This window comes from Dama dama, chromosome 29 (genome assembly GCF_033118175.1).
Source record: "Dama dama isolate Ldn47 chromosome 29, ASM3311817v1, whole genome shotgun sequence".
In the NCBI taxonomy this organism is placed as follows: domain Eukaryota; kingdom Metazoa; phylum Chordata; class Mammalia; order Artiodactyla; family Cervidae; genus Dama; species Dama dama.
This window is the reverse complement of record NC_083709.1, coordinates 71,233,711-71,249,112: the sequence shown is the minus strand read 5'-3', so window position 1 is coordinate 71,249,112 and position 15,402 is coordinate 71,233,711. Positions and strand designations below refer to the sequence as shown.

The following is a 15,402-nucleotide window of genomic DNA, read 5'->3' as shown; positions in this document are numbered from 1 at the left end:
AATAGAGTAGCAATAGGGAATTTTAAGAGAAAATAAAAGAGAAAAAAGAAAAAAAATTTTTTTTTTTTTTACTTAAAAAAAGTAACAATATATCTAGGAGTTTCTCTGGCGCTGTTGCGGTCAGTGTGGGTTCGGCTCAGTTTCAGATAGCTCCTCGTTCCAGCTTACGCTTCTCGGTATCCACAGGCCCCTTCCGGTGTAGTCGGTGTTATCTACAGAGATTTTAATCTGTTGCACCGGTCCCTTCTGAAGCGGTTCCCTTTATTTGGCTTCTGTTTGCCGGTCTCTTCAGAGCCTCATTTCCGCCCTGACACAGGCGGGCGGAGGTGGTGTCTTGTTCGGGTTCGCTAGTTCCGTCGCGCCGCAGGGAGGGACGGGCGCTGCTTTCCCTGCGCCGCTCAGGCTCCCGGCTGCTCCGTATGGAGCGCGCCCTGCGCTGCGCGCGGCTCCAGCCCTCGGGTGTTCCACAGAAGCGCGGAACACAAAGCTGCGCCTGCTCTCTGTGCCTTCCCGTCCGAGCGGCCCAGGCAGCCAGGGGCTTGACGGGCGCGCTCTCCCCGGTGCGGCGCGCCTTCTCCCCTCCGCGGTCCCAGCCCCAGTCCCCGCCCGCGCCGGTCGGGTGCGCGCGCCTTCTCCCCTCCGCGGTCCCAGCCCCAGTCCCCGCCTGCGCCGGTTGGGAGCCTGCGCCCTGTGTCTCCCCGCGACCCTCCCTGCGGATGTCGACCATCCAGAATCTCAGGAGGTCTTTGGTTAGAAACTGGGGGCCTGTTTGCAGCGCGGTGGGGGATGCGGCCCTTGGGGCCAGCCTGCCCCTTTCCCCTCCCCCCTGCCTCCTGCCTCCAGCGGGGCTGGGCTGGTCCGCAGCCGTCTAGCTCCTCCGGACTTGCTCAGTCCCTTTGTTCTGTGAACGGGAGCCGGCAGTGTGTTCGGGCAGGTTAATTTCCTCTCTCTCTTTTGCTGTCCCAACAGTTTAAGTTGGTAACTCACAAACGCTCCCTCCGATTGCCCTCAGGGCACTGAGGCCCGGTCCTTACCCTAAGCAATGCCACCGCCTCCTCTCCTCCAGCCCCCACTTGCTGGTGGCGGATGCGGGCATCTGGGGTACTTTTCTGCTGGGAGTTGCTTTTAGGCACGTAATCTGTGGGTTTTATTTATTCTTCCCCTCCGAGTCAGGTTGCCCTCCGAGATTCAAAAACTTCCCCCAGACCCGCCAGTGCTAGGGTTTCCTGGTGTTTGGAAACTTTCTCTATTAAGACTCCCTTCCCTGGACGGATCTCCATCCTTAGCTCTTTTGTCTCTCTTTTTATCTTTTATATTTTGTCCTACCTCCTTTCGAAGACAATGGATTGCTTTTCTGGGCGCCTGATGACCTCAGCTAGCGATCAGAAGTTGTTTTGTGAAGTTTGCTCTGCGTTCAGTTATTCTTTCGATGAATTTGTAGGGGAGAAAGTGGTCTCCCCGTCCTCCTCCTCCGCCATCTTGGCTCCTCCCGAGGATATATTTATTATTGACTTATTAGAGCATTTCTTTTATACTGATCTTAGAAAACCCAGACTGGTACATCTTTTTGTTACCAGTATTATATATGAAGAGTTTTAATAATTTCATTTAGGGTTCTAGTCTGGGGACTTCCCTGGTCGTCCAGTTGCTAGGACTCTGAGCGCCCAATGCAGAGGGCCTGGGTTCAATCCCTGGTCAGGGAACTAAATCCCACATGCCACAACGAAAGATTCTACATGCTGCAACGAAGATCGCAGAGCCCGGGCTGCAGCTAAGTCCTGGCGTAGCCAAATGAATAAGTAAATGTTAGGGAAAAAAAGACTCTAGTGTGTGGAAACTATTAGAAATGGTACCAGCAGCAGTGGTGATGTCAGTGACAACAGCAGTGATGGTCCGGCGGAAGCTGTGTAAGAACGCGGACCTTGTCTTTGTGCCCCTCTGCGTCCAGCCCTGGATTGACCCCTCGCCCACAGCCAGTGTGTGTTCATCTTGTTGAATAGACGGATGATAAGTAACAGCCAGCATTTCTGAACTGTTCCCTTGTAGGTACTTTGTTAAATACTTCACATAGGTTCTCTCATTACCGCTCAACAGTTTTTTTGTATTATTTTGTATTTTTTGTTGTATTTTATCAAGTTTACTTGTCACTGATTATAAAGCACACTTCTATCTGTAACTGAAAAAAAAAAAAGAAAAACAAAAGTAAAAGTATAGCACAGTGTTTTCTTATCACTTAGGATTTTTATGTCTATCCTAAGAGCTATTTTAGAATCACTTACAGATTTGTCATATCGTTTATTTATGTACCTAAAAAGGGAAACAAATTTATTCAAGTAATCCTGAAACAGTTTCACATTCAGAATCTGACTCCTGTGCAGTCACTTTCCAATTCTGTCATTGATTCTTGTGTTTTTCCACACAATGTCGACTTCTGTGCCATTTTGAGTGTTTCTAGGATTTTCTTCCAATCTGTTAATACCCAGTTCTGTAAGTACTGATGCTGGCACTTTACTGTTTCACTAACCTCAGTGTTATTTTTTTTTTTTCTCAAATGAATCATGTCACTGCTAGTTAAGCAACTGTTATTCAAATTCAGCAAGATATAACCAAAATGTTAATAGTGATTTTCCCCAGTGGTAGCTGGGTTACAAAATGCTCTCATATCCTTTTGTTTGTAATTGTCTGTCTTCCAAAATTTGTACATACGCCCATGATTAAAACTTGCCTTTTCTTCAATTACAGATCATGATATCACTTGGTCTCATCCTATTCAACCTCTTTTGGGGAGACTGGGGATAAAATTAATCACTTTCCCTGGTGGTCATGCTGCCTTAAGACGCAGGAAGTTCCTGCATCTGCCCCTGGTGGGACCAGGTTCTCTGCTGACCTCCAGTGGCTGCAGGCGGTATGGCACTGAGCACGAGATGGGTCAGTGGCTGAGTCTGTCCGACTCTTTGCTACCCCGTGGACTATAACTCACCAGGCTCCTCCTCCCATGGCATCCTCCAAGCAGGAATAGTGGAGTGGGTTGCCATTTCCTTCTCCAAGCAAGAGACAGTCTTGTTGAATGTATTATTTGCTGGTCAGTGCAGAACATTCGGATTCCCACTAGCACTTTCAGGAAATCACTTCGTAATTGCTCTTGAAGCAGGCGGCGCTTTCTCCCCAATACCCGTGTCCCTGTCACCTGCCTGCCTTCCAGTGTAGCTTGAACCTTCCACATAAGAGATTGAGGAGTTTTTATAAGAGCTATAAAGAAGTGAGACATTAAGAATAGGAAAATAATTATAGACAACAATCTTGTATTAACATCAAACTTGCTAAGAGACTGGATCTCAATTATTCCCACCACAAAAAAGGAATCATAACTATGTAAATTTAGGAATACTAGCTAACACTACAGTGAGGAGGATCATGCTGTAATATTGCAGTATAGAAATGAATCAAGTCAACATGTCATATGTCAACTGTATTTCAGTTCTGAAAAAAAATATACGGTGAAGAATCATGTGCATAAAACAGAACTTGTATGAGCAGGTTTAGTCCGAATCCTGAGTGAGCATATCGGCTTTTTTCTGTTTTTTATGTTTAGGGCTTTATTGTTGTGGTTTTGTTTTGTCTTGGATTGTTTTACCACGTTGTGGGAGGGCGTAGTCTGGGAATAGAAAAACACATAGGCAGCAGTGCTTGGTATCCTGGAGCCAGAACAGGAAGACCTTTCCGTTGAAATCGTCTGCCCCTCTCACTCTCTGCCATGGGTAATCACAGCAGGCAGGGGCACTGCTTAGACCAGAGCAAGGGACACTTCCCTTTCTGGAGCCTTGCTGGGCATGGGGATGGCAGGCTGGCAGGCGGAACACATCACGGAGCAGTAAGTGACCACTGAAGCAGAAGTATGTGCTAATTTTCCACTCAGCAAGCTGTTAACCTTCTTAAATTTATAATTCCTTTGACATCCATTTTAACATTTGACCCATCCAATTAATAATGATTTTTTTAAAAAACCCTCCATTTATTATACCCCTTAAGTCATTCTTTATTGTACTGTCAAATGTCCCCTTGTAATTATCCTAAAATCACTTTTGACCAAAGCTTGTAAAAAGTCACCTTTATGTCTGAGATTATTGATCAATGCAATTTTAAGGTTATTACTTCTTAGTAATTAAACGCCACCTCATTATGTTGTGTACCTGCTGCCGTGATGTTGTTTGAGAATTAAGCAAGCAAGTATCTATCCCTCTGATAGTCTTTAAGGTTATTTAATTTTTTTTTTTAATGTGTAACTGGGATTTTAAGGCAGCCTAAGGGTTGCACTGTTGAAGCTGGTGACCAGACTCTTCTGCTGGGGCTGCTGCAGTGGTTCCTCACTATTCCTGGTTCTCTGCAGTCAGGCGAGCGCCACCAACGCCCAGCCCTGCTGCTCAGGGACATCTCAAGTCGGACAGAGTTCAGACCCCACTAAGTTCGCACTTAACCCTCTCTGGAGTCCATCTCTAGCCTTATTTGTTTTACTTCTAGTATATGTGCATTTGCTGTCAGAACACTCTTTTCCCATTATGCCCACTAATTCACCAAGTTAAGGAAGTTGAAAGCATTATATTGTCTCCAGCAGTGCCTCTTGCTATCCATTTTCATACTGATCCTTAGGCCACAAATAGAAAATGGATGTTTTGTAGTAGACTAGTTCATTTCTTTCTGAATCTATCTCATATCCTTTCTGCCACATCCTTTGGGGATTTAATTTCTTGGCACATTAGGCTTAACATTGAATGTGCACCTAAACAGAACCTAATAGGGTATATTTTCCCTTCCTAGGACTTGATATTATTGATTAAAAAATTTTTTTTGTTATTGCTATTTTGTTGATAGGATGGTCAAAATGTGTTCTCTGGTAGTTTTAATTTGTTACTTCTTGATTACAACTGAGCATATTTTTATTGGTCATTCTTTATGAAAGCCCACTTATCATTTTTGATGGTCCTTTTGTTATTGCTCTTTATATATTCTGAACAAGAACAGTTTGTTTCATAAAATTACTTGGGAAATGTCCCCTTTTTTGTTTGTTTGTTTTTTTGTTTTCTGGAATGGTTGTATAAATAGCATTATCATGTCCTTAAATGTTTGGTAGAATTTCCCCCAACATATCTATTTTAGTGTTATAGATTTCATTCTAAGTATTCCTTAGGCTGCATGCTGCAAGTTCATGTATTTTCATTATCATTCATTTCAAAATATTTTCCAGTTTCCCTTTGTAATTTCATCTTTAATCCATGGCATATAGAAGTTACTTTATTCTCATTATGAGTTGAATTATTTGAAAGTTGTTGAGACTTTTTCTGTGATTCATTCACTTCAGTTCAGTTAAGTCACTCAGTTGTGTCCGACTCTTTGCGACCCCATGAACCGCAACACGCCAGACCTCCCTGTCCATCACCAACTCCTGGAGTCCACCCGAACCCACACCATTGAGTCGGTGATGCCATCCAACCATCTCATCCTCTGTCGTCCTCTTCTCCTCCTGCCCTCAATCCCTCCCAGCATCAGGGTCTTTTCCAATGAGTCATCTCTTCGAATCAGGTAGCCAAAATATTGGAGTTTCAGCTTCAACGTCAGTACTTCCAATGAACACCCAGGACTGACCTCCTTCAGGATGAACTGGTTGGATCTTCTTGCAGTCCAAGGGACTCTCAAGAGTCTTCTCCAACACCACAGTTCAAAAGCATCAATTCTTTGGCATTCAGCTTTCTTTATAGTCCAACTCTCACATCCATACATGACCACTGGGAAAACCATAGCCTTGACTAGATGGACCTTTGTTGGCAAAGTAATGTCTCTGCTTTTTAATATGCTGTCTAGGTTGGTAATAAATTTCCTTCCAAGGAGTAAGTGTCTTTTAATTTCATGGCTGCAATCACCATCTGCAGTGATTTTGGAGCCCAGAAAAATAAAGTCAGCCACTGTTTCCACTGTTTCGCCATCTATTTGCCTTGAAGTGATGGGACCCGATGCCATGATCTTAGTTTTCTGAATGTTGAGCTTTAAGCCAACTGTTTCACGCTCCTCTTTCACTTTCATCAAGAGGCTCTTTAGTTCTTCGCTTTCTGCCATAAGGGTGGTGTCATCTGCATATCTGAGGTTACTGATATTTCTCCCACAATCTTGATTCCAGCTTGTGCCTCTTCCAGCCCAGCGTTTCTCATGATGTACTCTGCATATAAGTTAAATAAGCAGGGTGACAATATACAGCCTTGACGTACTCCTTTTCCTACTTGGAACCAGTCTGTTGGTCCATGTCCAGTTCTAATTGTTGCTTCCTGACCTGCATACAGGTTTCTCAAGAGGCAGGTCAGGTAGTCTGGTATTCCCATCTCTTTCAGAATTTTCCAGTTTGTTGTGATCCACACAGTCAAAGGCTTTGATATAGTCAACAAAGCAGAAATAGATGTTTTTCTGGCACTCTCTTGCTTTTTCCATGATCCAGCAGATGTTGGCAATTTGATCTCTGGTTCCTCTGCCTTTTCTAAAACCAGCTTAAACATGTGGAAGTTCTCGGTTCATGTATTGGTGAAGCCTGGCTTGGAGAATTTGGAGCATTATTTTTCTAGCGTGTGAGATGAGTGCAATTGTGTGGCAGTTTGAGCATTCTTTGGTATTGCGTTTCTTTGGGATTGGAATGAAAACGGACCTTTTCCAGTCCAGTGGCCACTGCTGAGTGTTCCACATTTGCTGGCATATTGAGTGTGGCACTTTCACAGCATCATCTTTCAGGATTTGAAAATGTGATTCGTTATAATGTTTGTTTTTTATATGATATATATATCTGCAAAAAAATGTGTATGTTACAGCTTTGGGGTAGTAAATAATGTTTGTATGTCAAATAATTCAGGTTTCTCAGTTGTGTTGTTCAAATTCTCTGTATTTTATTGATTTTATTATATTAGTTGCTATAATAGGTGATAATAATCTCCCACCACAATTACAGGTTTGACTTTGTAGTTCTGTCATTTTTTACTTTATGTATGTTTAGGTTTTTATTTGACACAAACAAGTTCAGAATTGTTACATCTACCTGGGAAAGTGAGCTTTTTATTAGTATGAAGCGTCCTTCTTGGTTTTTGCTTTAATGTATACTTATTTACTATTACTATAGCTATATGAGATTTCTTTTGATCAGTTTTATACGGTATATTTTTTCCCCGTCCTTTTAATTTCATGGTTTTTGCATCCTTATGTTGAGATATGTATTGTGTAAGTAGTGTATAGTTAGACTTTACTACTGTATCTTTGCCAAACGTCAGTTCTGCATGGCTCTGTGGGTCTGGTTCTGGACTCTTCCATGGATCTGTTTGCCTGTCTTTACGTCAGTATCACAATGTCTAAATTACTGGAGGCCGGCATTAAGTGTTAAGGTCCACTAGTGTGGGTCCTCTAATTTTGATTATTGGGTATACTGATCTGTAATTTTTTTAGTAATATTTGGGTATTATAAGAAATGCCCAGATATTATCTGGCTTGGATATAAGGGTAATGGTGGAAAGTAATTAGAAAGTAATTACTCTAAGTAATCATAATTGGAAAGTAATCTCTTCAGTTTTTGGGAAAAGTTTGTGTGGAAATGGAATTATTTCTTCCTTAAATATTTGGTAGAATTAGCCAATGAAGTTTTCGGTGGAAACTGCTTGGAAAATACATATTTTTGAAAGAGAAAAACACATTCTGAATTTTTGGTAGTGATTTCAGCTCCAGCTAAATAATACAGGGTTTTTATTTAATTTCATCAATTTTATATTTGTATCTTATGCTGAAAATCTTGATTTTTAACAGCATTAGCATGATTACTCATGGCTTTATCTATAATGTGTGTGTTTAGTTCAAAGTAATAATTACAGTATTCAAATATCTTTAATTTTGTTTTACTATTAAATATTTTCTTGATCCCAAATCAATACTAAAACCACGGTAAAGTCAGGGAACTGTAAATTCCATTCCTGACCCCACCTTGCATTTTCGTCCTTTGATGTTGTTTTTTGGAGGAGGTAAGGGGGCAAAAATCATATATATATAATCCGACTTATGTTCTAAGTTTCTTTTATATTTCTTTCATCTTCTTTGCACCTGGCTATTTTCACTGAACAGTGTATCTTAGAGATTGTTCCTCAGAAGCACAAAGGAATCTTTTTCATTCTTTTATATAACAGCCTAGTACTTTGTTGTATGGGTGTACCGTACTTTATTTAACCAATCTCCTACTGATGGATATTCAGGAAAAATAGTAAAAGATGTTTTCCACATTCTAGTCCACTGCATTGTAGCATTGACTAGTAGAACTATTTAGCCTAATTTTAACAGCATTTTTATTAAAAACTTATTCATTTATATATTACAGCAAAAATTCATTTTACAGTATGCTAGGTTTACTGTGTGCTATGATGAGGACTGAATGAGTTTTTTAGTTAGGAAGATAAAGTTCTGTACTTTTTATTATTTCTTTGGGCTAGTTTTCTTGTATTAGGGTAAGTGTAAGACTTTGTAGGCTTTTCCTTATAGCAAGTGCTTCTGTTTATCTTAAAAGACTTCTTCTTGCTTATACAACCACTCTTACCCCTCATCTAGGTGGGTGATGGTGGGGTCACTCACCCAGAGCCAGACCTCCTGGAATGCAAAGTCAAGTGGGCCTTAGGAAGCATCACTACGAACAAAGCTAGTGGAGGTGATGGAATTCCAGTTGAGCTATTTCAAGTCCTAAAAGATGATGCTGTGAAAGTGCTGCACTCAATATGCCAGTAAATTTGGAAAACTCAGCAGTGGCCACAGGACTGGAAAAGGTCAGTTTTCATTCCAATCCCAAAGAAAGGCAATGCCAAAGAATGCTCAAACTACCGCACAATTGCACTCATCTCACTCTCTTGCAAAGTAATGCTCAAAATTCTTCAAGCCAGGCTTCAACAGTATGTGAACCGTGAACTTGCACATGTTCAAGCTGGATTTAGGAAAGCCAGAGGAACCAGCGATCAAATTACCAACATCCACTGGATCATCGAAAAAGCAAGAGAGAGCCAGAAAAAACCTACTTTTGCTTTATTGACTGTGCCAAAGCCTTTGACTTTGTGGATCACAACAAACTGGAAAATTCTGAAAGAGATGGGAATACCAGACCACCTGACCTGCCTCCTGAGAAATCTGTATGGAGGTCAAGAAGCAACAGTTAGATCTGGACATGGAACAACAAACTGGTTCCAAATTGGGAAAGAAATACGTCAAGGCTGTATATTGTCACCCTGCTTATTTAACTTATATGCAGAGTACATCATGTGAAATGCCAGGCTGGAAGAACCACAAGCTGGAATCAAGACTGCCGGGAGAAATATCAATAACCTCAGATATGCAGATGACACCACTGTTATGGCAGAAAGCAAAGAAGAACTAAAGAGCCTCTTGATGAAAGTGAAAAAGGAGCGTGAAACAGGCTTAAAGCTCAACATTCAGAAAACTAAGATCATGGCATCCGGTTCCATCACTTCATGGCAAATAGATGTGGAAACAATGGGAACAGTGACAGAAAACACTTATTTTTTGGTGCTCCAAAATCACTGCAGATGGTGACTGCAGCCATGAAATTAAAAGATGCTTGCTCCTTGGAAGAAAAGCTGTGACCAGCCTAGAGAGCATAATATTAAAAAGCAGAGACATTACTTTGCCAGTAAAGGTCCGTCTAGTTAGAGCTATGGTTTTTCCAGTAGTCATGTATGGATGTGAGAGTTGGACCATAAAGAAAGCTGAGTGCCAAAGAATTGATGCTTTTGAGCTGTGGTGGTAGAGAAGACTTTTGAGAGTCCCTTGGATTGCAAAAAGATCAAATCAGTCCATCCTAAAGGAAATCAGTCCTGAATATTCATTGGAAGGACTGATGCTGAAGCTGAAACTCTAATACTTTGGCCACCTGATGCGAGAACTGACTCATTGGAAAACACCCTGATGCTGGGAAAGATTGAAGCCAGGAGGAGAAGGGGACAAAAGAGAATAGATGGTTGGATGGCATCACTGACCTAATGGACATGAGTTTGAGCATGCTCCAGGAGTTGGTGATGGACGGGGAAGCCCGGCGTGCTGCAGTCCATGGGGTCGCAAAGAGTCGGACACGACTGCGCGACTGAACTGAACTTACCCCTCAATTTATAGTACCAATTTAGTCTAATTAATCCCTTGCTCAGGTAATAAAACCCACCATTTTTATAACACCTCGAAGACATGCTTTCTCATTAATTTATCAGGTTGATAAAGGGCTTATGGCTGATACATCCTGAAGTATTCTGCTTCAGAAAGTATTGACTCCTAAGCCAAACAGATTAATGTCTAGTAAATACATGTGTATTGTATTAAGATATCTTAATATTATTTCAAATTTCTGTGATTTGGTGAATAAAATAGTCTTCTCAGTCTCATATGACCAGTGGTTCTGTTCACTCATATTTGTCTTCTATTAAAGAATTATATTAATTATAAGTGAAAGCTGCTCAGTCATGTCCAACTCTCTGCGAGAAATCTCTAGGCCAGAACACTGGAGTGGGTAAGCTGTTCCCTTCTTCAGGGGATCTTCCCAGTCTAGGGATTGAACCTAGGTGTCCCGCATTGCAGGCAGATTCTTTACCAGCTGAGCCACAAGGGAAGCCCATGTTAATAATAGTCAAGCATATTTACTCCTTTATAAATCCTCCATGGAGTTTTAACAAAGTGTTATATGATCTGAATTACATAATCGTTTCTCCAAACCTACTTCTGAGAACCCATATTCCACCCTTAACTTCTAATACACCATTTTAGCATTCTTTGATCTTAGGAAAAAAATGCAACCTTGACTTACCAAAATGGTGTATTTTTACCTCTTCCAAGGCATTGCAAAGACATTAGAATGCTTACATAGAGTCATTAACCTTCTGCTTACTTCCCCTCCCCCAGTTTATACATTGCTGTTTTTATTTTATGTATTTTGTGTCAAACCCCACAAGGCATAATTGTTGTTTTGTATAGTCAATGGTCATTTTAATTTTTAAAAAATTTTATGGAGGTATAGTTGACTTAACTGTACCTGTCTAAAACATACAAATTAAGTTTTGCCCTATGTGTACACCCATGAAACTGTCAGCACTCATCCATGTATATCCTCTGGTACTGTTGTTTCTACCATCTAATCTCCTAGAAAATTAAGATAGTTAACAGTTTATTGCAATTCTGTTTTGTTTTGTAACTGCTAGAAATGGAGGTAGTGCTAGAGAATTTTCATGGTTTTTGTGCTGCTGTTTTAAAATTCCTTAATTTTAGAACTCAGTTTAAAAATTTTTTTTTCACCTGTCTTAAGCTACTTATGTTCTCTCGGGTGCCCGTCAGTCTAGAAATGTAGCGCATCTTCTGACATTCTCATCCATGTGACTCGTACGGCATTTGAGCTTTCCCAGGGCTTCGCTGATGGCTCAGCAGTAGAGAAGCCCCCTGCCAATGCCAGAGATGTGGGTTTGATCCCTGGGTCAGGAAGATCCCCTGGAGAAGGAAATGGCAACACACTCCATTATTCTTGCCTGAGAAATCCCATGGACAGAGAAACCATGGCAGGTAGTAGTCCATGGGGGTCACAAAAAGAGTTGGACACGACTTAGGAATTAAAACAAGTGTCTAGAAACCGTTGATTTCTCCTATTTGCTACCTCTTAGAAGTAACAGCAGAAAAACCTAAAGGCTTTTCCAGTCTGATTGAGTCTGTGTCTTAGTAATTGTGGTTCCTAAAAGTGAGCTTAGCATACATTTTTACTCAGTTTCTTATTCTGAGACTCTGAATACTGATTTTAATGATTTGTGTGAGAATGTACCCTGAGGTCATAGTAAAGGGATTTTTGTGTGTGTGTGTTTATACTCAGAGTTTTGCTTTAATTGTATCATCTTACAGAAAATTTTCATATGTGTGGTTATAAATACTCCTTCTAGCCATGAATCTAATAGTTTTAGCCTTTGAGAGTGATTTAAATTTAATTTTCTTTTACTAAATGTAAAGTAACTTGAATGACTATTTTCTAGACTGCATCTACAATAGTACTGACATTTATTAAGAGTTTACTCATTTATGCATTTGATTGTCTCACTTAGTCCTTAAAACAACTGTTATCCCTATGTAGCAGATAAGAAATAGTACTGCATCTATGATAGTACTGACATTTATTAAGAGTTTACTCATTTATGCATTTGATTGTCTCACTTAGTCCTTAAAACAGCTGTTATCCCTATGTAGCAGATAAGAAATAAGGCATGGGGAATTGATGCACCTTGCAAATTCAGCAGCCAGTAAAATAGCTCTGGGGTTTAAACCAGGCAGTATACATCTGGAACCTAGCCTCTTAAGCAATATGAACCTTGTCATGATTAGTTTCTTTTGCTAATACTGGAAAAGAATTGCGTGAACCAAAATGTTCTCCCTAAATAATTGTAAGATTTTTACAGCTGGGTTAAAGGGCCCACTGAGACTACGTTTGAAGGTGAAGTTAATTTTTGTTTTCGTTCTTTTAGCTGATATAGCCCAGAGATATAGGATAAGCAAATACCCAACCCTCAAGTTGTTTCGTAACGGGATGATGATGAAGAGAGAATATAGGGGTCAGCGATCAGTGAAAGCACTTGCAGATTACATCAGGCAACAAAAAAGTGACCCCATTCAGGAGCTTCATATCTTGGCAGAAGCCAACACTCTTGACGTAAGTCGTTGACTTTTGCTGGATCAAATGAGCATAGCCTGCTTGATTCATGTAAACAGATTCTTAGGAATTCAAAGAATCTAGACATTTTCTTATTGTTCACTGCAGTGGATTTTGATGTATACATATACATAACAAGTTGAATTTTTCTTGAATTCTCAAGGGAAATGGTAATGTTTTACTGAACCTTTGAATAAAATGTATAAAGCAATAAAGTTGCACTAATTCAGTTTAATTGAGGGCAAAGGGCAGCCTGAAGTATGAGGAAACAGAAGCTCATGTCAGGCGCACACACCGTTTCCTTCTGCTCAGCGGCCGCCCTCAGGGCCTCTGCTCACCTCACTCCTGCAGCGGCAATGTGTATAAATTTTAGTATCTCTGACCTCACCGCCCTTAATGATACATTAACAAGGTCTTTTTCTTTGTACACCAAGAAGTGTTTTAAAAGGAAATGAAAGCAATTGAGTTTGGGCTTCAGATTGTCATTGCTAAATTGTCATTGCAACTTGATTCTTACCCTGCTTACAAATGAACAGGTTAGCCAGTTCATTTCACGGATGCTGTTAGAAGACATAAGGCTCCTGGGCCAGAGACACCAGTTTTCTTGCTCACATCACAGCGAACAGTGTGAGCGTTTGTTTCCTTGTCCCCCAAGCCCTGTGGAGGTGAAAGAGGCCCAGATGGATCCCTGCTCACGTGGGAGCTGTGACAGGAGAACTCTGGGCTTGGGAAATATCTGTCTCAGAGCCAGCAGTAGGCCTGCTTTCTGTCCTGGTGGGGGACATCACCTCATACTTCAGCCTCGCTCCCAATAAGCACAACCTTGAGAGATGACCTGGATCCAGAATGGTCAGACTCTTGGATCTTGGGTACACCTAAATGTGTAGAAGTGTGAGAGACCCATGATGGAGTCTGCTGACAGCCACACATTACAGGTTGATGTATTATTTTAACACACCTTAGAATTAGTCATCTTATTTAGGAAAAAACTGTCACCGATTAAACAGTTATTATTTCTTGAAATTTTAAAATAAAATGTTATTAGGAAATTATTACATTAGATGATAGTTCAGACTGTTTTCAACCTAATGTAATCTTTAATAGTTTTGGATTAGGTGTTAAAAGCCAGTTACAGTTCATTTGGAGATAACTGAACAGCAGCTAGGTAAATGAAATAAAATGTTTTTTAAAGAACTACATATGTTTATAAAGTAATTACATATTTTATTTTACAGCGCAGCAAAAGAAATATCATTGGATATTTTGAGCAGAAGGATTCAGAAAACTATAGAGTTTTTGAAAGAGTAGCAAATATTTTGCATGATGATTGTGCCTTCCTAGCTGCATTTGGGTAAGTAGCCTAATAGGTGCAGTGTGTTGGTGGTTGGGTCAGCTCAGCTGCTATGTTAAATTCTTGTTGTGGGTGGTGGTTTTTTGAAGATGACCTCTCATAAACATTATCTCAGTCCTCTTAAAGTCACTGACAAGTTTTTATGCCTATCTGACCTCTCTTTTTAGGAGTTTAAAAGTCTGTTAATTATTCTTTCTGTACTATATTTTTCAAAATGTAGGTAAGAGGAAAAGGATAGACCAGCTTTTCCTCTGTCTTTTCCCTGCCTCAGAGGAACAGCGCTCCATTCCACAGCTAACCTCTCCACTAGTGTCCTTACAGCTGTCCCTTCAAACTCCCCTGGGGCTTTGACCCATCAGTTACCCTTGCTTTCACATGTTTCCAGTCTGACCCTTATCATGAACTGTTTTCCTTTTCCAAAAGCATGATTCTCTCATTCCTAATCTGTGTCTTCTGTCTCTTGAACTATTAACTCATCTCTTTCTTTTCATTCTTAAATTTTTTTCAAAGATGAGTTACTCTTGACTACACTGAATTTCTCATACTCTGATGGTTCAAATATGTTAACCTCCTAAAAACTTTTACCTCCATTACCCTAAAGAAATTTCTCTCTGCATAGTCACAAAGCGACTTCTTAATTAGCAAATCCGTGGTCTTTTTCCCAATCTTAGTTCCCCACAATTTCTCTGAAGGATGTGACCCTGAACCACCCTGTCCTTCTGCTGTGTCTGTACTTCACGTTGAATCTCCCTGGTTTGATCCTTACATTTCTGATTTCCCTGGCTTTATCTTCTTTTTTTTTTTTTCTTTCTCTTTCAAACTGGACTCATTCTTATGGTTCTATCCTTGAGTCTCTTCTCACTGAAAATTGTCTCCACCATCCTTTGATACTTTGCAATACTGTCTGTTTTCTTTGACCTGCAACTGATAAGATTCAGTTGCAGTACCTTGACTAGTACAGTTTAGTCTTGAGTAGAGCCCAGATTCCGGGCATAGGATTTCCTCTCCAGTTTGTGACCTTTTCCCTTATTTTAAATGCTTCTGTAGGCTTTGTATGTGTGTTCTATTGTAAACATTATCAGTGTTTTATGAGGATGGTTGTACAGAGTAAATAATGAAGGAACTTCTCCCTTACGCTTTTTGCATTACTATTTTCAGCCATGCAGGCCCCTGACTATTCCTCTAACACTGCAAGCACACTTCATAGCAGAGCGTTTATCCTTACTGTCTGTATCCAAAGGGCTTTGTCCAGGTATCACCTCAGTTACTAGAAACAATCTGGGGTCAAAAACAGCCATTTACTGCCAGAACTTCT

General features: G+C 40.6%; 1 protein-coding gene across 1 annotated transcript in view; it reads left to right on the top strand.

Annotated features, from left to right (window-relative positions):
* ERP44 (endoplasmic reticulum protein 44) overlaps positions 1 to 15,402 on the top strand; it is a 95,204-nt gene that overhangs the window by 58,906 nt on the left and 20,896 nt on the right. Inside the window, exons 5-6 of the mRNA XM_061132141.1 lie at positions 12,552 to 12,736; positions 13,972 to 14,087. Of these exons, the coding sequence (XP_060988124.1) occupies positions 12,552 to 12,736; positions 13,972 to 14,087 (301 nt within the window). The remainder of the gene's footprint in view (positions 1 to 12,551; positions 12,737 to 13,971; positions 14,088 to 15,402) is intronic.